At 43.3% G+C, this 22,658-nt stretch overlaps 1 protein-coding gene across 5 annotated transcripts in view; it reads left to right on the top strand.

Moving 5' to 3' along the window:
• Positions 1–22,658, top strand: part of UTRN (utrophin) — a 2,010,688-nt gene that overhangs the window by 270,485 nt on the left and 1,717,545 nt on the right. For all 5 annotated transcript variants that reach the window (XM_069606729.1, XM_069606726.1, XM_069606725.1 and 2 more), the window contains one exon: positions 2,031–2,092. In XM_069606729.1, coding sequence (XP_069462830.1) covers positions 2,031–2,092 — 62 coding nt within the window. The remainder of the gene's footprint in view (positions 1–2,030; positions 2,093–22,658) is intronic.

Below are 22,658 nucleotides of genomic sequence, written 5' to 3'. Positions count from 1 at the left end.
TAAAAACTCTTTGGCATTCATTTGGGTTTGGCCAGATCAGTTGCCTTTGAAATTTGGTGACCGTTTATGGAGGCGGTGGAATACAAGTTACAGGTTATTTTTAAAATGTTCCTGTGTACCATACAATGTTACCTTCACTCTAATATCGACACAGTGGGGTTTCTTCTCGGACCTCGGAGACTTTTGCCGAATGACAGTCTCAATGCTGCAATAATTCCCAAGTGGCGAAACCCGACATCCACTGCAGCATGGCTGAACACCTATCGGGTTGTCAAGTCATGTCCGCATTTTTGTTTGACTCACTGATTTTGTATTTTGACTTGAATTACACCAGGGGCTCTGTTATAATCTGACACAATGGTAGACTCTTGGTACGACTCATGCATGGAAGGTCCGAGCACTGCCGTTCAACAGTCTACACTTGGGGCAATCTCTGCTGGCCCTCTCCTTGACAAGTCCAAGCTCCAAGTAGCGAGCCACTGCATGACCCCCGCTCCCAATTGCACCCTGGTAGAGCTCCTATAGGAGGTTTGGACTCTTCCCGTTCCCACTTGTCCTCTCTGCTGCTGCCACATGTACCCAACTGCCTCACTCGCCATCTGTCAATCTTCCAGAATTTTCTCAGAGTGGTCTGCCACTTGCAGGTGTACCATCCATATTTCACCCGCATGTAACACTAAAAACACGTTCATAAAATGTGGGAACTGTCGATCGGTTCAACATTCCAATTCCCGCCTTTTTTCCTGTTGATTGTGTGATCTGCCAATTACGGATCACTCTCTCGCGTGTAGGAATTTGTCTTGGTGAGTCTCTTGACTTGGGTCTCCTAATTTCCCATATACTCTGGTTAGTGCACAAGATTAGTAACTCTCTGGGACGCTTACATTGTTTTGGTACCTAGGGTCCTGGAAAAGTAGGACAATTTCAACAGACTAATGTAAATATTGTGTGCTTTACAGACTAACTGTGGAGACAATTTTTCATGAATGTCTTGCAAAGTCGTCTTTTGTAACAATGGAAGATGGGCGTCTAGATTTAAACCAAGTTATGAACCATCCTCTGTTTAGAAAAATGTGTATATTGGTTATAAAAGTATTCGTTGGCCCAAAGCTGAAGGATTTCAATAGACCAGATACACGTAAAAGGGATGCCATGGGAAGGGACCATCGGTGAGCGGGAAGCCTGCATTTGCATTTAAGCACCTGTTCTGTGCCTCAATCCCACTTTCTTTCCAAATCTCATGTAGTGTGCCGGGTGTTCCAGGCTCTTTGGTTCCATTCTAAAGGTTTTGTGAAGGTTATTTACTAAACACACAGCACATTTGCGAAAATAGTTTGCATTGTGAAGAGCTTGAAGGAACCAGCGGGTGACCTTGTAGAATGCTCTGGCGTAGTGGCCAGTCAATGTAGAGTCACCGCAATGGGGTTGGCAGGATCTCGACAAAAGAACCCGTGGGGCATTGTGGTAGCTTGATTCTGGGCCCTGACGCCAACGGATGGGGTAGCTAGCACAGGGTTGGGTAACGAAAGGCATTTGATGTGGTTCAGTGTTGGCAATATAAAAGCCATTTTTGTCTTAAATGCCAGATAAGACGGCTAAAGGAAATGTGAAGGTGTTTCATATGATAACCATCCATAGATTCAATGGGAACAACGAAGCACAGTTATATATTCCACATGATGCACTTAAATATATTTGACTTGCATCATTAATATTATTCAATTTAATGTAATGGATCTTCATTATAGACCTCTTTATAATGCACTTTCCAAACAATCCTGACTGGTATGTCATACTATCCTCGTTTTTTGTCTCTTCTGTCCCCATCCAAGGGGATTATTTCTGCATACAGTGGTACCTTTTGGATACGTAAACCCCAAAGTATTTATGATCAGTTTTTATTTTCGCTTACTTTATTGATTTGTTCAGTCCCAACTATATAGTTCTGTTTAATTCCACAGAAAATGTAGAAATGATCCTGTGTTGCTTTAAATGTATTTTCATTCTTTACGTCCTTTTTCCTTTCACAGATGAACATAACGACGTGCAGAAGAAAACATTTACAAAATGGATAAACGCCCGCTTTTCCAAGGTAAGATCACACCTTCAAAGATGATTCTCCCTGTGATTTTTAGTCCTTTGTGAAAATGTAGATTAGCTGCCCCTACAAAAAGTATTTTTCGCCTTCTCCTGTTGCTTTTTTAAGTAATCAAGACAGTCGGGGCTCAGGGCTTCAATTGGTGCAATTTTCTAAGTGAATCAAGAATGTCTGTGAATTCCCTGCGGCGTTGTGGCTCTTGAGATAGCTCACGTTGCGTGGCCCGGCAGCCCCACCTACCCAAGTACAGCGATCGATCCAGACCACTTCCCTTTATTTGCTTATTGTTGCTTTGTAGCACAGTTAATGTGATAAATCACTTCAGGGTGGTGAATATGGAAAGGGGGGGGGGGGGGAAGGGGTTGGGCTCAGGGGGTCGGAGCACTGGATGGAGGGTAGGAGAGTATATCCACCAGTTTCACAGCGGACACTGACTGCCTTCCACAGTTTGGTTAGTTCTTTGTTGTCATACATCTGTCATTTAGTTTGACTTTCGTTGTTCTAAGAGATCCCCAATTTGGTCAGTAGATAACTGTTTGCATTAGGCTGTAGAGTGAGGCATAGTTCAATATTTTGCAGATATGAGTGGACGACAGACCCACATATCTCCCCCCCACCCCATGACAATATGTTGTAGCATGAGAGAGTACAATGTCCCACACGTAAAGCTCTGTAATTGCAGGGTTGGAAAGCGGAAGAGACCTGTCCTCCTTCAGGCAAGATTCTCAGGGTAGGGAGATTGGGGGATTTTGGAGCCATGGAGATCGGCAGTACAGAAGAGTGTGGAAGCCTTGCAGCAGAGGATCAAGGGAGGTGTCGGCAGTGCAAAGTAATTAGTGAGACGGGAGGCTGCGTGCTCCAGAACCCGTAGACCACCCGTAAGGCCTAATTATGTCATAAAAAACAGGAGCTGGGTCTTGGATGTCAGCGCTCTACCCTAGATTATTTCCAGTCGAAAGGTATTCAATAAAGGAAAACGGCTGTCAGCAAAATATATGTCCATAGAGTTTTAATTGACCTTTTGCCAATGTTGTTCAGCCGACACGTGTTTCGACCCCTTCTATGTCGTCCTCAAGGCTGTTATTGGACATACATTTGAAGCAATAAATAGGCCAGATCACAAGGCACAGGCAATGCCCACATGAAAAAACATGTCAAAACAAAATCACTATCAGCAGTGCATAATAAATTCATTCAATGTACATTCATGAAGTAAAAGATACAAAATAATCAATCAAAATACATACCAATTAGTAAATGTCACAAAGAGAGATGTCTGCAGAAGCGGGCAAAAACAAAGCAAAAATTGTACAGATCGTTTTTAGAGCTTCTATAATGCATTCATGAAGAGTTGGCGAATCTCCTTAAAACCATGAAAATGATGACAGTAGTACTGTGTAATCAAGAAGCATAATGCTTAATTAGCAGAGAGAAGGGTGGGGAGTGAGGGTTTTGCACCCACCTAGCCAAGCAAAGCCTAATGGGCTCCGATTAGAAAATGATTAGTGATATTCTCCTTGCACTGTGCATATGGCTGTGTTATGATATGGCATTAGTAACGCGCCTATACACAAGTGTTTCAAGGCGCGAGTTATGGCATCCCCTCCCCACCCATGCATCATAAGAATGGAGAAAGAATTAAGAATACCGAAGGCCAGCACCCTATAAAGAAAGTTGTTGTATCCGATAGTCAATTCGCAAGGTAAATGCAAATAAGCTCACCAATTCAGTCTGTAATCCAGAGCCTAAGAACAAATATGTGAAGGTCCATGTATGCCTAAGTAAAGATGTAAAAATGGGGTAATGGCAAAGATTGGCGGGACCAGAGCACTTTTGTCAAAAAGCATAAAAAATGAAAATGTTTGTCCTTCTTTTTTTACGCAGGGTACCGCACGTGGCCGTAACCCTGCCCTTGTGAGCTCTGCATCGCCCTTCAGCCCTTTTCGATCGCCAGGTCGAAGACCATTTAAGCAATAATAAAGGATACTTATTAGAGGGGACGGCGGGCAGGCGTATGGAGGAAAGGAGACTATGGACTAGGATTAAGGTAGTCACTATGGTCAGTAACTTTGTTGTACTCCTACATCCCGTCCCCTTTCCTCCATACTTGTGGGAGATTCCCAAGCGCTCCTCACAGGTAATACGGGTGGATGGAAACTCCTTACTGAAAAAGGTTTTTAAGAACACCCTGGCCGAATTGAGCATCGGCCCTGGAGCTCAGGTCCAAGCAGTAATGCTTACAAAAAGCTGAGGGGGAAGCCCAAGTAGCCGATTTGGCAATGGTTTCCCAGGGAACATATATTTTTGGAAGGCAACAGCAGCCGCTTTGACACTTACAAGATGGACATTAATGCCCTTCGGAGGTTGAAGGCCCTCAATGGTATACGCCTCAGAGATACAGGAGGGAATCCATCGGGAGACAGTAGCCTTTGAAGCGGGTTTCCCTTTCGGGTCTCTGAACGTCAGAGTTGTGAGGAGCCCCTGAGCTCAGTTGTTCTGTCAAGATAGAACGTCAGGGCTCTTTTGCCATCTAAATTGTGTAATACTCTCTCGGCATCTGAAGCCGGGTTCGGAAAAAAGACAGGTAATGAGATAGATTGATTCAAATGAAAATCAGAAGGATAAGTGCGGAGCACAACCTTATCATTATGGAATGTGAGGAACGCATGTTCCACAGACAAAGCTTGAAGCTCGCTTACTCGCCTTGCCGAAGTCACTGCAATCAAGAATACAACCTTCCATGAAAGATACTTTAGATCCGCCGTTGCTATGGGTTCAAATGGTTTAAGGCATAAGGCGGTGAGGACCACATTTAAATCCCATTTTGGATGAGGATTGCTTACCAGTGGAAAAAGATGTAGTAGACCTGCGAAATGCCTTTTAATGACTGCATTCGCCCAAGTAAAGGAACAGCTGTCAGCGGACAGCTAGGTGGCAAGTAAGTCCTACAAGACATGAATGCCCGAAGCTGCCAGATGAGAGATGAACGAAAGGACAGTGTCAATCGTAGCCTGTCTGGGGTCAGCTGCCTAGCTAAACACCAGTGTCAGAAACTGAGCCATTTGCTCCTATACTGGCCCCGGCGTTGCTAGGCAGAGAAGTGCATGCACAGTGGATTTTTCAGTCCATTGAGAAAACACTACCTCCACCCTTAGCAGGAACGGGTGAATCGTGGGGCTGTGGAGCAGAATTTGTGGGCGTATACTTTCCCGTGCCAAAAATCCAATTTAACTTGAGTTGGCTTTTCTGATCCCCAAGGAAAATAGCTATATGGTTGTGCTCCTGCTTTAATGGTATTGAATAAAAAGTCTCCATTGAAAATTGGTCAGTTTTGTTGACACAGTTAATGGGTACAAAATAAAATGTGGTCACTCTAGAGGGCTTTAGAGAGAGTCGGTGCGATTGTCACTGTTACACCAAGCCCGCGTTGCTTCCTGGGATGCCCAGGCATAAATGCTGAAAGGAGAAGGTTGGCACTTGGGCCAAGCAATGAGAATTTGCACAACTAGAGAAAGTTTGTCATGGTTCACACTTACTAAACTTTTAAATGACCGGATAATAACAATACTACTTTGGTGGATTATATAGCACTAAATGATTGATCCCTCAAGGCTCTAAACGCTGTTATGATAAATGTCACTTTTATTAACCATTTTATGACCTGGGCGCAAGGGGGTAGGGGGGGCGTTGGTGCTTGGATCTTGCTAAATCTTTTTGCTCTCTGGAGTGGATGACCGATTCTGCTTCCATTTAATCTTTTTTGGGAACATTAGCAGGGCTCAAAATATGCACTCGCCACTGCAATTGGCAAGTGACTCTTGGCGAATAAGAAATTATGTCGGTCGTGTTCTGTGTACAACTGAGGTGGCGAGTGACTTTATGGCTGACTTGTATGTGGCAACTTGACATTTTTCTCCCCTGACGTTAGTATAAATCTCCCATGAATAAAAATATACTTTGCGGTGACCCAAAGCAAATCTTTACAATCTGCGATAATGCTGAATAAATGCGACTTCAGTAATAATACAAATGCAGTATTCCTTTTAACCCACTTAATGTGGGTAGCTAAATGGATAATGGATGCGAATGCACATGACTCTGTATAACACTGCACCTCCCTTATCCTCCCTGACAAGCAGTAACCCATCTGACCCTCGTGTCCCTCTCCTCATAAAACAGTCTGTCGATGGAAGTAGCATCCCTGCACTTAGGAGGCAGGGTCATAAACTAGCCACGTGTTGAGGTTAGAAAATGGGGAATCTAAGGAAGAAGATGGTCACCGCTCTGAAGGAACAAACCTTGGGCATGGAAAAAGGCCATACAGGCTGGTGCAGGAAACGTGATTTATTCTTTGAGGATTCATCGAGGGAAGTTGGGATTATGCCACCGGGAGCAGACTTCCTGGTGGACTAGCTTTCTTTGGCACTCTTTCTCGCTCTGCCACAGCATTAGAGAACATCAGGCACAGCTTGGTCTCGATTCACACTTTTCCGACTCTGTTCGTTCGGTCTGTCTATACACAGTGAGTTCCAGTTCCCATTCCAAAAAGTTAGTTCTAGTATTGGGTGCTCTTTGCAAATTCTGGTGACTCTGCTCTGATGCAGTTGGCATTTGCTAAAATGGACAATACTTTCCAGGCCCCCTCAGTGGCTCATTCGCTGAAATGTGATAGTTTATTTATTTATTTTTTTGCCATGTAGATACTGTCAACTGTGGATATGCATCCAGTTATGTCTCGGCGTTAGTGCTCTACTAAAGAATGGTGGGCGGGCCTCTGGTGGAGGGTGGCAGATGTGCACGCCTTTTGGTTTGAGCTCGCTGGGATACAGCAGATACCCTGTTGGTGTGAGAGATAGTGTTGCACATAACTCCTCTTCACTTTGAACTGGAGCCGCAGCAGATCTCCCACTTTGTCCTGTCACGGCTGGCAATTTCTCAGCTTTATTTTGACTATAGCGTGGAATGTATGGATGAATCTTTCCTTCAAGTTCTCAGCCAATCCAGACTTGGCTAACCATTGTGTATTGCTGCTGTCTGATCTCAGGAATTGAGTTGACCGTCTTTATGGTTGCTTTGGTTTCCCATCCTAGATTGTTTTCCAGTGTGTCTGCTTCTCCCCAGGAACTTTCCTTTGTATGCTTTTTTAGCAGCTTTGCTCTTCACACAGTGTCCTTCTCGTTGGCCTGGTCTTCTGAGGCAGTTTATTTCCTGTGCTGGGTTCTCCAGTCTTCTTTCCCAGAGCAAGGGCTGGATTTAAGGCCAAGGTATTTGTGGTGCATCTTGCTTTAGTACAGTAAGGTAAACAACTTGTGACTGTGTTGGTTACAAGATTGGAACTGGTTTCACATGTAGTATTCTTGCATCAGCCAGTGGACATTTCCATCACAGATCTTATCTATGTAACTGTGTCTCTTGTACATCTGTGGTGGCTTCACCGCCCAGGACCCAGCTTTTAATCTCCAACATGGAGGCAGTGAATGTCAATCCAGTAAAACATCTCCCGTTTATGATAATTCCAGTGACTATCCTGATTCACTAGTTTGGTCACTTCACACTTGCAAGCCTCTTGCTGAGAAATCGCTCTGCTTGGTCATGCTCTGATTGCAGATACCCCTCAATGTCCACAATGGTACATTCCTAAACCATGAACTGCCTGAAGTTGAGCACAATTATATGAATTGCATGCTCATTTATTACATTTGTGTAACACCCAAACCTGTAGGTATCGCAGTGTTTGTACCACAGAAATGAATAGCAGAATAAAGCAAATCAGTATAAGGTCGTTAGACACACCAGGTACAAAGGAGAGAAGTCTCGGAAGGATAGCTCAGCGGCAACATGCTCGCCTTGGAAGCAAGATGACACGGAGCAACAAAGGTTCGATCCCCGGGTCCCGCTTAGAAACCTCTGGGTATTAAGCGTGTTATTAATAACCACCTCAAATATCATATATCAGCACAGGCTGCCGGGAGCACCAAGGTCGAGGAATGGGAGTCATGTTCGTCAAACAACCAGGATTTTAGTAGTCTCTTGAAGGCGGTGTAGGGTGGCTCGTTTCTAATGTAAGATGGGAGAGAGTTCCAGAGGGTTGGGGCAGTGACGCAAAAACTCACGTCACCTGCCCTGCCCTGGCATGTATGAAACGGGGAGTGGCCAGAGTGACACTCCCGCGCTTGGCAGGGGTAGAAAAAATATATACCATTTATTGCTCTGGCATTGCAGTTGGCTCTGCGGGATCAATGCTGTCCCCGGGTGTGGCCCCATATGTAGTCGTCCAAACTCCATCAGTCACGTGCATTACAATTGCAGATTGTTTTACATGCGAGTGGGTTCCGATTTAGTACTGCACACTTGAGGACATTTCCAACTGCAACAGTACTCTAATGGAGATATAATATGGCTTCAAACCTTTACAAATGTGCATCACCAGTGGTTTCTGGGTGTCGCCCCCTCCCTCTCCAGAGGTTTCTGGGTGTCGGTGCTCCCAGTGAGCCCCTCTCTTCCAACCTTATAATATAGCATTAGAGCATGTTTTATGGGTTAACCCATATGGGATTGGATGACTAACCAAAATATTGTTATTGGGAGAGGGGGACTTGTTGATCTACGATTATGTTCTCAACTTCCGCCTTCGAACATGCCATGCTTCGAATTGGATTGTATTCGCTGTTTTCAAGTTACTTTGCCACAGAGCTAAAATTAAAAGGACGCATCTGCTGGAGACTCTGTGCTTCATATGTTTTATGGCTTTGATCCATGTTGTAAAACTCGCATCAGATAAAAATGTGGTATGTTACAGAAAAGCACATAATTCAAAACGTTTGGGAGAGCTTTTAATAAAAAAAAGTGATGTTTATAATTGGCAAGGCTGTCTGGCACCATGGCCCAGTCTATTTTAGTTCATACTGATAAATCATAATGTATGTGTTTGTTTCCGACAGAAAGTTCCCATGTCTTTGATGCTGCGTTTAAAAACATTTGTCTGGCACTCCATATGACCCATGGAGACGTCTTTGCTTTTCTGCATCAACACTGGGCTAAGGCAACACGTGGTGATAAGTTTCCAAGATTCCCATGCTTTCAATTGCTCTTCCTAGCATTCCTAATGGGACTTACTCCCAGCTGTGCACCCCTTACCATCTCAATGTCTCTTTTGACAAGAAACGGGCTGTGTTTAATCTGAATATTCTATTCTATTTGGAAAAAATCAAGAAGTTTAAGAAGATCGCTTAAACTTCGAATCCTGGGGTGATAACCCCACGATATTCCACATAAATACAGGCAGCTTTTCTAACGAATAAAAGCACATTCTACTTTTAAAATCTCACTAGTGTTTACTTTCACAACGTAGACCAACATCCATACGTGTAAAAGCAAATCTGAATCAGTATTCCTGGCAAAAGAATAATATCCTGTCAATATAAACATACACACTTTAGTCGGTTGTCCGATTTAAAAAGGCCAAACCACTCTTGGAATGTTTGAAACAAAAGAATTCACCTTGTTTGGTCCCCTCTGAAACCGTCAACAAGTGTTGGCATCATAGATAATATTCCCTTAAAATAGGACTGATTTAATCACAAAATGTTGGTCACTAGTTAGGAAATAGATGCACACGTTTGTCGCAGCTAACTAGGTTAGCCTTATTCTATAGGCTAGGGTTCCTGGTAGAGTTTTTTTTATTTTTGAAAGCAACATCTCCAGATGAAATAAAGGCCACATAAGCATGAGATTATAAATTGAAATGGAAAAGGAAACCACAAGTTAACTTTAATTGGCATTAGGAGTCTACTTGAGGCATAATCCTTCTACTTCTGCACAATATTACTTGGGAAAATGACATTGGTTATTTAAATTCATATTATTTTCGTAGGAATGGAGTGGAGAAACTAGCCCCCTTCCTATTACACTTTGAGGAGTAGAAAACTCTATTTAAGATTTTGTTTCAACTATGGTTTTCACAGATCAAGACGTTTATCAAACCCTGAAAATATGTGAGACACGTTGTATACTATGCTCACAAACAGATCTCATTTTTTAGTTCGAAAACTCAGGAGATTCATTGGTTACTGTGAGACAAATGAGTTCTGCACAATTGTGAATTTTAGGACATAAAATACACTTCAGCAAAGTTTCATTTACAGGCAGTCCATCTTTAGTGACATAGCTTGTAAACGGGGTTTCCACACAATAGTTTAAATTGCCCTTTGGGATAGAATTAATTCTTGGGCATTCATAAAAATGTCTGGGAATATTGTAGTCCCTTTTGGTTTGTATTTGAAAGGTGTTTCCTCCATTCCTTGAACCCCATCTACTCTGCAAACGTCTGGAAGTCCTGACTTGTAAACGGGGGCTTTTTGCCTGACTTGACTACTCTCTGCACCCCATAAGCTGTGATCACCCTGTCTAGAGCAGAGGTGGTGTGGAATGCTGCTGCAGAGCTCACCAGTTGAATCTCTGGAAATCGGGAGTACGTGTCCATGGCCACTAAAATGCATTGACCTCCATCAATGGGGCCAAAGAAGTCAATGGTGATGCTCTGTCGGGTAGGTCTGTCGTTTTGTAGGGGTTCTGGTTTGGTATGTGGGTTGATGGCTGTACAAGTGGGGCAGTGCTTGAGGATGGCTTTCACTTGCGCATCAAGTTTGGGAAACCAAACCTTCCGTCTCAGCAATCGTTTGGTGAACACTATGCACCGGTGTCCTTCATGTGCTAATTCTAGTATCCTTCTTCGTAGTATCTGAGGGATGATGATCTTGGCCCCTTTCAAGAGTAGTCCTTCCTTGGAGCAGGTAAGTTCATCTTTGACGAGTATCAGGCTCCCAATGCCTCGTTTCACATCAGGAAAGGTGCTCTCCCCTGCCTGTTAAGCATGTTTGCCTGGCCGTTCTCCGTCTTCTGCACAATCTGTGTAAAATTAACACCCATCGGGGTCACAGCTTGCATTATGAAATGTATGTATTGGTCAGCGATCATCGGCCCGTTGATGAGGTGATGGGATGGCGGTGAAATAGTCACTATAGTGAACTGCTTGCCGTATAGGAACAAATGGAAGTGTTCGCAGACCCACAGTACTGCCAACCCTTACTTCTCGGCCTGTGAGTATGTATGCTTTGTCTTTGAAAGGCTTCTGCTGGCATATGCAACGATGTGCCGTTTACCTGCTGCTTCCCGGTCCACTTGCACCACAATGGCTCAGAGTCCCACCATGCTGGCGTCCATAGTGAGCTCCATTTCCCTTTCGGTGTTGCAATAGACCATGTTGTCAGTAGACAATATGCACTGACAGATGGTTTCAAAAGCTGCTTGACACACCTCTGACCACTTGAATGAGACCTGTTTCTTCGTGAGGGCCCTTAACGGCTCACTCATAGATGCAAAGTGCTGAATGTAGAGGTAGCAGGTACAGTAACTCGCTAGCCCTAGGAATGAGCAGGTTGGAGGGCGGGCTTGCATTGTTGAGTGCCACCACTTTCTCAGGGGCTGGTATAATGCCCTAAACTGAGAACATATGCCCAAAGAATCGAAGGGTGTCTTTCCGGAATTCACATTTCTCCCTGTTGAGCGTTAGATGGGCCACCTCCAGTGCCATGCACACCCTTGCCAGTGTGTGGTCGTGCTGGTCCTGGTCTTTATCGAACACCAGAATATCATCACTGTAGTTGAGAGTTGAGGATATATTTTTTTTAAACCTAGATGTTAAATGAGGTGTGCAATCAAAATATCGAAAATAAAAGGCCAAAAGACAAAAATGTCGAAAAATAAATGTAAAAAAAAAGTCGAATTCCTCTTTTTTTTAATTATATATTTATTTTGGGGTCCGGGAATAAAAAAAATAAGTTAAAAAAAGGGGTTGAGGGGTTGGTGGGGGAACCCCCCATTTCGAAAAAAGCATATAAAATTCGACCTTTATTTTTTTTAAACCATTTGACTTTCGACCTTTTTGTTTTCGATTAAATCACTATAAACCGTTTAATGACATTTCCTTTAGGAAATGCATTTTTACTGAATTACAGCACAAACATTGCTAAACCTCCTTGAACAAACCCCACATCCCTACCCCCAAACCCTACAGTGAGTCACACACAATGACCATTCTACCAGTCAGGACCGTGGATCAGTTACATTAGACAGAACAACGAAAATCTATGGCAGCACTGGTTGATTGCATACCTCGATACTTCCCCTGCAAAGATGGCCTGGTCTACGGTCAAGCCTTGCACATCATAGAAGGTATTGTGTCAGAGGTCAGTTTTTCGGTCTGTCACTTCCCCATTTAAAAAGATTCCCCAATAAACATAAAACAATTCCACACTATCATTAACCACAGTCAACAATTTTTCATACGTGAATATGTTCCAGAGTTTGTTCATTCAGTCCTCTTCTGGAGGTATGGAGTTGCTTTTCCATTTCTGGGCTAAGGCCACCCTCCTCGCTCTCAGCAGCACTTCATTAATTTTTGGGAATCTTAGATCATTACTAACCTCACCCGGAAAAACCAAGAGTACTTGTAAACTTTCCAGGTTGGGGGATATTCCCGCTGTGTCTTTGATCCAGCTGATGACTTCGGACCAGTAAACGTTTAAGTTTGGGCATGACCACCACATGTGTTTTACCATGAACCTGGGGCAGAGAGGGGAAGATCCCAAGAACATCTTGGATAATTTTAGGGGAAGTAGATGCCAGCAGTGCAATACTTTGAGGTTTTGCTCCATCGCTCCATACAAATTACCAGAGAACATTAGTTTTTATATCTTACCCCAGATAGCTTCTGAAATTTCCCGCCCTGCTTGTTCAGCCCAATATTGCTCAAAGTTCTGTCTCCCTTCTAGCTCCGTCATGACCATCACTTTGTATTATTTAGAAAGTATTCCCTTTCTTGATGTGGCTTTGTAAATGATTTTCTCAAAGGGCGTAAGGGGCCATGAAATCTTGGAATATCATCTTGGGTCCGACATAATACCTTTGAGGCACATGTACTCAAATACACTCAACGATTCAGCTCCCAGAATCTCAGTCAGGCAATTGGAATTCAATGAAATGGGCCACTAAGAACAGTTGTCCAGCTCTTTCTAGCCCTTTGTCGGACCATTTTTGTGAGTGGCGAAAGCCCAGCCCACCAACCTGCAGCGGGGACCCCCACACCGAACTTAGCGGAGATGGCCAGGATGAGAGGCGGTTATTAAATTGACCCTTTTTCCATAGACTCCACAGGACTGCAAGAGTTTGGTGTCTCCTAATTATATCAGGGATAGCTTTTGTTGGTGATTACAACCAGTCTCTGACTTTCTTTGGGTGGGTATATAGGTCTTCGATGTAGGTCCCGTATGTGCCTAACTTAACCCTAAGGTGCTCTAACACGACTCGTATTTGGGTCGCTTTATAATACAACAGAATGCTGGAGGCCAAAGCCACCAAAATCTCAAGGGAGGGTTGACGTAGGCAGTTTAATTCTAGGCCTCTTCCCTTTCCAAATACATGTATTTGCCATCACCTTTAATATGGCAAAGAAGGATTCCGAGAGAGGAGTCGGAAGAGCAGTAAACAAATATAGCAACCGAGGAAGAACATTCACCTTATTCTTAACTGTCCCCATTCGCCCAAACCATGAGTGTGTTAAGGGGGCTCAGCCTATTAGGTCTATTCTAATCCTCTCCAACATGAGAGTAAAATTACACTCTACCAGCGTTGTGAGGTTCCTGGGAATTTAATTCCCAAGTACGGAGTAGCTGTGTTCTCGATTCTCATCCCACAGATAGCTCTCTTACCTCTAGTTGCTTAGTCATTGGCTCCAAAGGGCAAAACGTTTGACTTGAGTATTTTCAGGCCTGAGAAGCGACCAAATGTTCTTATTTGAGTGAGAAGTTCAGGCAGGGATTTTTCTATATCTGTTAAGTAACATAGGATGTCGTCTGCAAACAGAAAGTTTTAAATCAACCCCCCCACACTGAATTCCTGCAACCTTTCAGTTGTCCCTAATTGCAATTGCCAGGGGCTCCATTGTAAGGGCATATATCGAGGGAGAAATGGGACAGCCTTGCCTAGTTCCTCTGGAAACGTGGAAAGGTGCTTATATAGTGCCGTTCACTGCCACCCTAGCCACCAGGTCCTTATAGAGGGCTAAGAACCAGTGCCTAACGTTACTACCAAACCCCATCTTTTGCAAGACCTTTCCCATGTAGCACCACTCCACTCGGTCAAAGGCTTTCTCTGAGTATATTGAAACCAAATAAGCCCTCATTCCCTTATTTTGCACCTCCTATATTAAGTTGATTGTTTTTCTTATATTATTAGAGTCTTGACGGACCGGGATAAACCCCACCTGGTCCCCATGGATCAAAGAGGTCATTAAGTGAAGGAGTCTAAATTGGTTACCACTTTTGCCATGATCTTTACATCCGTGTTCAATAAGGAGATGGGGCAATAAGATTGGCATTGGGATGGGTTTTTTCCTTCCTTCGGGATGGCTACTATTAGGGCTGAGAGCATGAATCTCAGGAAGAAGTATCTATCAGAGCACACCTAATTACTCAAAAACTAAATAACTATTTAGAGAGATTTTATTACAATTCTGGGTGCTGGGGAGGAATACACGCCCTGACACTGGAGCATGTGTTAAACATAAAACAAAAAGTGTCTAAACTTAAAGACACTCCCGTCCCCTGCACACCTTACAAACTGAAATAAATCAGTCAAATTTCATAACATTTGCACTTTTATATATAGAAAGAATTGTCAATTTAGAACATAGGTAACAAAATATCTTCATAAAAGTACAGAAAAAAAGCTATCAACTGACTTCCAATATGGCCAGCATGAAAAACAAATCAAACCAGACAAAGAAATAAGCTCCCAATTTTGAACTGCAGCTTCAAGCTCTACGCGTTTCGGGGACTATCCCCTTCTTCAGGAGCAAAAATATCTGCAAGTATAGATATATATACAATTAGAGGACATCTCACATATCATTAAAAGTTTGGACAAACTAAACACATTAAATAAAGAGAATACATTAAATAATTATGTACACATAAATCGAACCACAATTCTACATAGCATACACAAGTGGTTGTATATTCACAGTGGTACAACTGGTATGGCTCCAAATGTAAATCTCAAAATGCATTAAAACCTAAAACACTTATTCGTACGTACCTCACAGTGGGAATGTTGTCAAAGAAAATAGAGTCTCTGTCTGTGCATCTGTCTGTGCACGACGTACACATAACCAGGATCCCTGCGAATACTCCTGCCGTCCTCAACAAGTGAAATGTGATTGCCGAACTCTGGAATACCAAAGTATATCTATCAGCTCCAATTACACGTAATTAAATCACCAAACCTTAATGACTAAACAACTAGTTCAAAAAACACCTATTACTCATTGGCAACTAATCTGTGCAGCTCAACGATCACCAAAATCCACAACCTTGTGCCACCACCTCATCTTTGTGCCAACACATCAACTTAACACAGAAAGTTAAAAAGCCCAAATCCTCAAAGAAAACCCAAAATTTAAAATGTGCAACTCTTCCAACATATATTATTTACCTAAGGCAAATCAATAGCCAATCCAATCCAAATTCAGGACTTCCAGTACTCCGCATCCAATGTAAAGCATCCTGCTGATTATAGATATGTATAATGCAACTAAAAAACAAACACAAAATATACCATTTACAAACTAACACCACCTTTCCAATACAAACATAAATAAATATAAACACATCCACACAGCTAAAACTTACTTCCAGAAGCGCACCTCTTCACCTCAGATTCAACGGCTCCTCTCCAATTTACACGTAACAGATCCCAACCCACAACACACTTCCTGGCTCATTTTATACTGTTTCCTGGTAGTCACATGATAAAGTCACGTGACCCGCCGGCACTGAATACTAAAAGAATGCACAAAACTCCCTGCAACCTGCCAAATACACAGCTAATGCTAACTAAGCACACAGGTACTGAGTGAGTAAATCAAACAAAATAAAAAAGACACCAAAGATAAATGTGTGTGTAGTTAAAAAGGAGATAGACATAGAAGAAAGACTGCATTTTTGAAAAAATAAAAAAATAATAAATAAGTGCCTTAAAACTATTGCTGTCCATCAACCATACTTAACTACGCGGCAAATTCAGAAATAACCAAGTAAACTAGTTATGTACTAAAGATAAATGTGTATGTATTTAAAAAGAAGATCGACATAGAAGAAAGACTACATTTTTGAAAAAATAGAAAAAATAATGAATAAGTGCCTTAAAACAATTGCTGTCCATCAACCATACCTAACTACGCAGCAAGTTCAGAAATAACCAAGTAAACTAGTTATGTACTAATTACCCAAACCCAATAACTACTATTCCATACACCTCTAATGGAACAACCAGTATGTAACACCCGGAAAACACAAATCCCTCCATGTGACCTCAAACTCATATCAATTTATGCATTATGAACGACTTAAACCATTCACCAACCATACCTCGATACCTAGCATGAATCTCAGGAACATGCTTGTTTCCAACGCATTATTAAACTGTTTAGTCATGAATGGGGCTAAAGTGGAGCGGAACATTTTAAAGAATCGGACCGTGAAGCCATCCTCCTCCTGGCGCCGTGTGCCTTTTCATACTACCAGTGGTTTCAATTACTTCCTCCATGGTAATAGGGGCTTCTTACGCAGCCACTTTATTTGGTGGCAGACACAGGATGGGGAGAGCTTTCAGGAACTGGTCAATATGGGACCCCTCCTCACTGTGTTTGGTCCTATAAAGGGTTTAGTAAAATTTGCAAAATTCCTCTGCTATCTCAGCATCATAAAGAGTTTTTCTCCTCTTGCTGGTTTATTGTGGCATTTCCTTGCTCCCTTAGCCCCCAGGCTAGAATTTTATCAGCTTGTTCCCCCTTTGCCATGTATTTCTATTTGAAGAACGCCAACTTGCGTTCCGTTTGATAAATCAAAAGGGCTTTCAATTGGTTCTGCATTTCTGAAGTTTATCCCGATCACCTGGCACCATTTGGGACTTTAATTTCCCCCCTAGTTGCAGTTTTCTTATTTTTCCCCCTAAGAGCCAACTCTTGCGCTACTCTTTTTCTTTTTGGCTCCCATTCCTATCAAGAGGCCTTCGGATCATAGCCTTAAATGCCTCCCATAGTCCCGGAATCCCCGCTCGGTCATTGTCGTTAAAATGAAAGCATTATCTAATTGACTTCAACAGTGTTTGTGCTAGCTCCTTATCTTTTAACAGGTCATTACAGGGCCATCTAGTATCATGTTTACCTGATGACCATTCCCCTATTCTGATTTTCACCAGGTCGTAGTCTAACCATGGTATGGACACCGTGGTTGATTCCAGCACTCTGTTTTTTAATGGACTTTGAATCCATAGATAGTCTATTCTTGAGAATGTGCCATGCACTTTCGAGTAGTAGGTAAATTAGGAGTCCCGACCACACACCTGGGTAAGTGAGTCCACCACCCCCAAATCTGCATTGGTCTGTTGAAAATGGAGAGCATGCTTGTACTGCATACGGGACATATTGATCCGCTCTTTTTCCGTCTAAGTCAGGGTCCATGGCCATATTAAAATCACCTCCTATAATCATAGAACCTTCTATAAACTATTGAATCTTACCATTGATTGCATCCCAAAATTGATCTTGCCCGTCATTCGGACAGTACAATGAGACCAAGGTAACTATATTGCCTTTAACTTCCCCCTTAACCATCACAAATAGATCACCAGATTCTGCCTTCAGGACAAAGTTTAGTTTGCTAGCCACCAATACCTCCACCCCTTTCTTTTTGGATCGATTGGGAGGCCTTCACTAAGCCCTTTTTTTTCCTGAAGTCATTCTCCTTAACGTTCGGTGCTACTGTCTTGCGCTGTTTTACTCGCTTGCTTTGCGCCATCGGGTGCGCTTTCGCCACTATACACTGTAGGTGTGAAAGTGGGATTGGCGTATCCCATTGGTGTATCCCACAGCTGCTTTTAATTTCTTCCTAGGGTAAAATCCCTTGATTTCCGGCGCTGTGTCTATGTCAGCTGTTTGGGGAGGGGAAGCTGAAGGTTGTTCGTCCCCCCCTGTCCCGTTTGCTCAGGTTCCAATGCCGCCAAACCAAATCCCCCTTCCTCTTCCTGAACCATTTTCCAATTGCTTGCTCAGTTTATTCCCCTTATAAACTGCCTGCAAATAAGTGACCGTTTGTTGTTGCACACATTTGGAAAAACCTCTGTCTTTGGCCATGGCTTTGCTAACTTGCCCTCTGTCGCGAGTCCATTCCCCTAACACTTGCATATTTTGTCTTGATACTGTGGGCGGGGGGGGGGACTTACACATATGCTGAAGAGGTGTATCCCTGGTTTTTGTCCCCTTATGTAACATTATCAATCAATCGCATTAATAGAGTGCTCTTTCACAAAAGGCTTCATTGTGCTATCTAGAATCGTGGGTGGGCAGACACACATTTAGGCAATTAGATGGGTCTTCAGGCTCCGTTTAAAGAGACCAAAGTCCTGCAAACAGCGGATCCCTTCTGGAAGAGTATTCCACAACTTAGGGCCCGAGATAGAGAAGGCTCGACCGCAGATCCTTTCTCAGCGATGGGCAGATATCTTTAAAAGTCCAGCCCCTGCAGAGCGAAGTGCACGGCCAGGGCAGTAGCGTTGGATTTTTTCCTACAGGGCTAGACAGCCCTGTTCTTTCAGAGCCCGGTGAATAATGCACAGGACCTTGAAGTGGATGCAAGCTTGCACGGGCAGCCAGTGGAGGTCTCGCCGAGCGTTGGAGACATGCTGACCGAGAGGTATCTTTTCACCAGGCGAGCGACTGCATTTTGCAGAACCTGCAGCTGATGCAATAGGCAAGCAGGTTGAGACAGAAAGATTGCATTGCAGTAGTCGAGGCTACTGTTAAGATACGCTGCATCTACCTATCCACTATCAATACTTAACCTCAAATCGGGATTTCGACACATCCAATTTATTCAATACAATGTAACAAATGTTTTCTCTAGCCTCTCTGGCTCACCACGAAAAATGCAGATGTGCTCTGCGCACTGCCACTCTTGTGGCTTTCGCCACCCTTAAGGCGCAAAGCACAATTCCACTCGTAAACTTCTCAAGCTCCACCCAAATGTCACAACACTGATTTTCAATCACAATTGGCAAAATACCCACAAAGTTTTACCGTGTTCTGTACCCTTCAAGTCCTATTAAACACCTTCACTGTTGATGTCACCACTACCGTGGAGGATAAAGTTTTGATGCTCGATCTTTCAATAGTTGTGTCCGCTTATGATCCAAACACAAGGACAAACGCAACGCAACATAACATATATACGGTCGCCTTCCTGTCTCTGAACCGGTACATTCAATAAAACTCCAATAAATCTGGTGGTCCCTTTTCTATAACATTGCCTTATAGAAATGCACCTATTTGAGGTAAAACAGGAAACAACCTTCTGCGGTATAGGGTAGCTTCTTCCACTAACCAACATATCCAGGTAAACCATTGAATAATCATCCATAAACCAAGCTAACTTGCCTAACTCGCAGGGAAACAATTATATATATTTTTTTCCTTTTTTATTTTCTAAAGTTTTTTCATCCACAAGCTAAGCTGACTGTCTAAGCTGACCGCCCAAACTGACTACCTAACAGGTATCCTTGCATCAAACAAAAACAGATATTTCCTCCCCACGTTTGCCATATTGCAGAGTCTGTACTTGCACTCTGTGATCCACTGAAGTCTTTTGGACACAGACTCTCCCACAACTTGCTACTCTGCTGTCCGTTCTGATTGGTGTCCCACGGGAAGCAGGCAGGAATTTTCCTCCAAAGACAGCTTCCGTCGACCTTTTTACACACGTGTGGTTTTAGGGATTGATTTACGTGGGTCGTCACACTACCCCTCAGACATGCGGCGGGACGAGACGGTTTCTCACAAAAATATCCTAGCAACTGTCCTCTGCTACCACTTTGTATAGGTGGGTGGGGCTTGCTGGCAGTCACCCCAATTATCATCAAAGACTGCCTAACACAACAACTTTTATTTAGCAGGGGCTCGCATAGGAAAACCAGGTATCCTCCGGTGCACTTGTCCTCTAAGAGGTACAATGTCCTTTCATCGCAGGATGTTTTTTCACTGATTTTTTTTTCTTGAAAAAACCCATCGTTTTTTTTTTTTTTTTTAGAAAATGGGGTTTGAACCCCCCAAAAATAATTTAAAAAAGTGATGTTTTTTCGTTAAAAAAATCGCAATAAAAAAACCTGCGAGAATACATCCCGCAATGAAATGACCTGGAACCCTCTAAGCATGTCACCCGCTTTTATCCCGATGTAACGTCATAAATTCAGTTTCCTTCCTAGAAACCTATAACACATTTACATTGGTCAGTTTGGGTAGGATACATATGGGAACTATTTGATTAGCCATGTCTAGGGGCTCCTCCTAGGACCACCTCTACTAGTACCAATCTACAATATTACAGGGTCCTAGCGAGATGATTGGACCTTGCAACAAATGATATCCCCATGTGAAAGGTGGATTTGGATTGGTTGGAATGGGTCCTCCATCGCTGGGACCCAGGACAGTTGCCAGACTGAGTTTACCTTTTCAAGGTAATGGGAATGAACATGGAGGTGCGAAGTGTTCCCTAATGTTGCAACCTCTGGTCACCCAATCTGGGAGAGTTAGGGCGTGAGAGTTCGCTTTAGAAATGCCTCTCCGTACTGTCACGTAGCGGTCTTTCTAAAGAAAGGTTTTAGTGAAAAGATCTTTTGAAAAAGTTATTTTCACTGGGAATGGTATGTGTGTCCATCCTCAAGTGCTTTGTGCCTATATGCAATAAACTAGTGCATGTTCGTGTAACTTCATGAGTGGATTAATATGTACTTCATGTATAATGCGGCTATGTCATAATGACGCCATGGTTTTCTGGCTTTGCAGTCAATCGACTCGATTGATCAATGTTATTTCCATATTGATTGAGCATGGTCTTCAACGGCTGTCTGTGCGAATAATGCTTCTCACACCTGCGATACATTGAAGGTCATTGTGATGGGCCTAAAAGTGAGTCACATCCACCGTTTCACTGCCTTCTTGTTGAGTTGTGTGAGGGGCGTGAGCGTCAGATTTGGCTCCCCATCTACCACTCAACACATTTTCTTCCTAACTTCGTCATTATACACGTTCCCAGCAAGTGCAACAGTGCATGTTTCTTTCGCAGGCAGCACGATCCTCGACCATTTTCCCACATTTTTATAGATGCCCTACAGTCCATTCTGGCCATACGATCACTAGGTCACATCTAAGCAACTTTGGAGCTATATCTGTATTTTTCTTCACGCTGTACATACGAACGGGGGAGTTTTGGTGGAGGGGGAACGGCATACAGGAAATGGAATAGAGGGGCTGGGGGCACAGAACACAAGGTGCACTGCAAGGCATTTGCGTGACGGGAGAGGTAATCAGACGGACTACGTGAATGGACGAGTACTGACTGGGCTTGAAAGGGGTGACGGATGAGTCTTGCGAAGTTGCGACCCTAGCAGACGAGGTTATGAGAAGCCTGAAGAATGCACGTTTTAGGGAGGAATGTCTGGGTGTAGCAAAGCAAACATTCCTGTGTGGGGCCTCCCTGCGTGGGCAAGGAGCACATTTGAAGCAGCTACAGCTGTTCTTTGGGACATCTCTCAGCGGGCTTGCAGGGAGGGGCTTCCATTGATTCTTTTTTTTATGGGTTTGGGTGGAAATGTTACTGAACTGCATTGCATTCAATGCAAAAAACGTTATGAAATGTAATAAACCTACATTAAAAAAAATATCGATTGCATGGCCTTATTTAGCATGAATATACTCAGACCCCAAGGTGGCTTTTTCCATGATTAACGTGACCAGGGCCTTTGGTCCCATTTTGACCCGAACTAGTAATCCACGATCAACCATGAAGCAATCCGAACATGAAATGGAACATTAGGCCAAGCTTCGTCAGACGCGCATTGCGGGATGGATGTTTGAGTTAACGTGTTACGTGGACTATCCTGCTGCTAATGTAGAAAACGCATACGGCCTCATCACGAGTTTGGCGATAACACTATTACTGCTGCATTGAAGGGTCTGCCAGCTCTGAGCTGGTGGTAAATGCGCCGGAAATTTGCTGATTTTTGGCGCAATTACCACACGGTAATAACGCTGACTATAATCGCGCCGAAAATTCCTCATTTGGTCCAATGGGGAATTCCCCAATGGGGAATTACTGTTGTGCCAAATCTGTGATCAGGCGCTAATAGCGCCGGAGGGGTTGGCGGTAACGCTATCAACCCCGGAGGTATCCCGATACCACCCAACTCGTGATGAGGCCCATAGTAATTTAGGACGGGAGCAAAGAAAAGAAGGATCCACCATAAGACATTTTACATTTCTTAAGTGGTCTGGTCATGAGGGAGAGGGTTTTGCTGTAAGACGAGCGCTGCATGCTAGCTTCTGGGCCTTGACGGGGCCCTATGCGGCATTTTATTTTTTCATGACAGTTACACTTGATTATTTGCAGTA

Source organism: Ambystoma mexicanum, chromosome 4p (assembly GCF_040938575.1).
Source record: "Ambystoma mexicanum isolate Mex_15411 chromosome 4p, UKY_AmexF1_1, whole genome shotgun sequence".
In the NCBI taxonomy this organism is placed as follows: domain Eukaryota; kingdom Metazoa; phylum Chordata; class Amphibia; order Caudata; family Ambystomatidae; genus Ambystoma; species Ambystoma mexicanum.
Note: the sequence above shows the minus strand (reverse complement) of the source record. Positions and strands in the feature narration are given on the sequence as shown.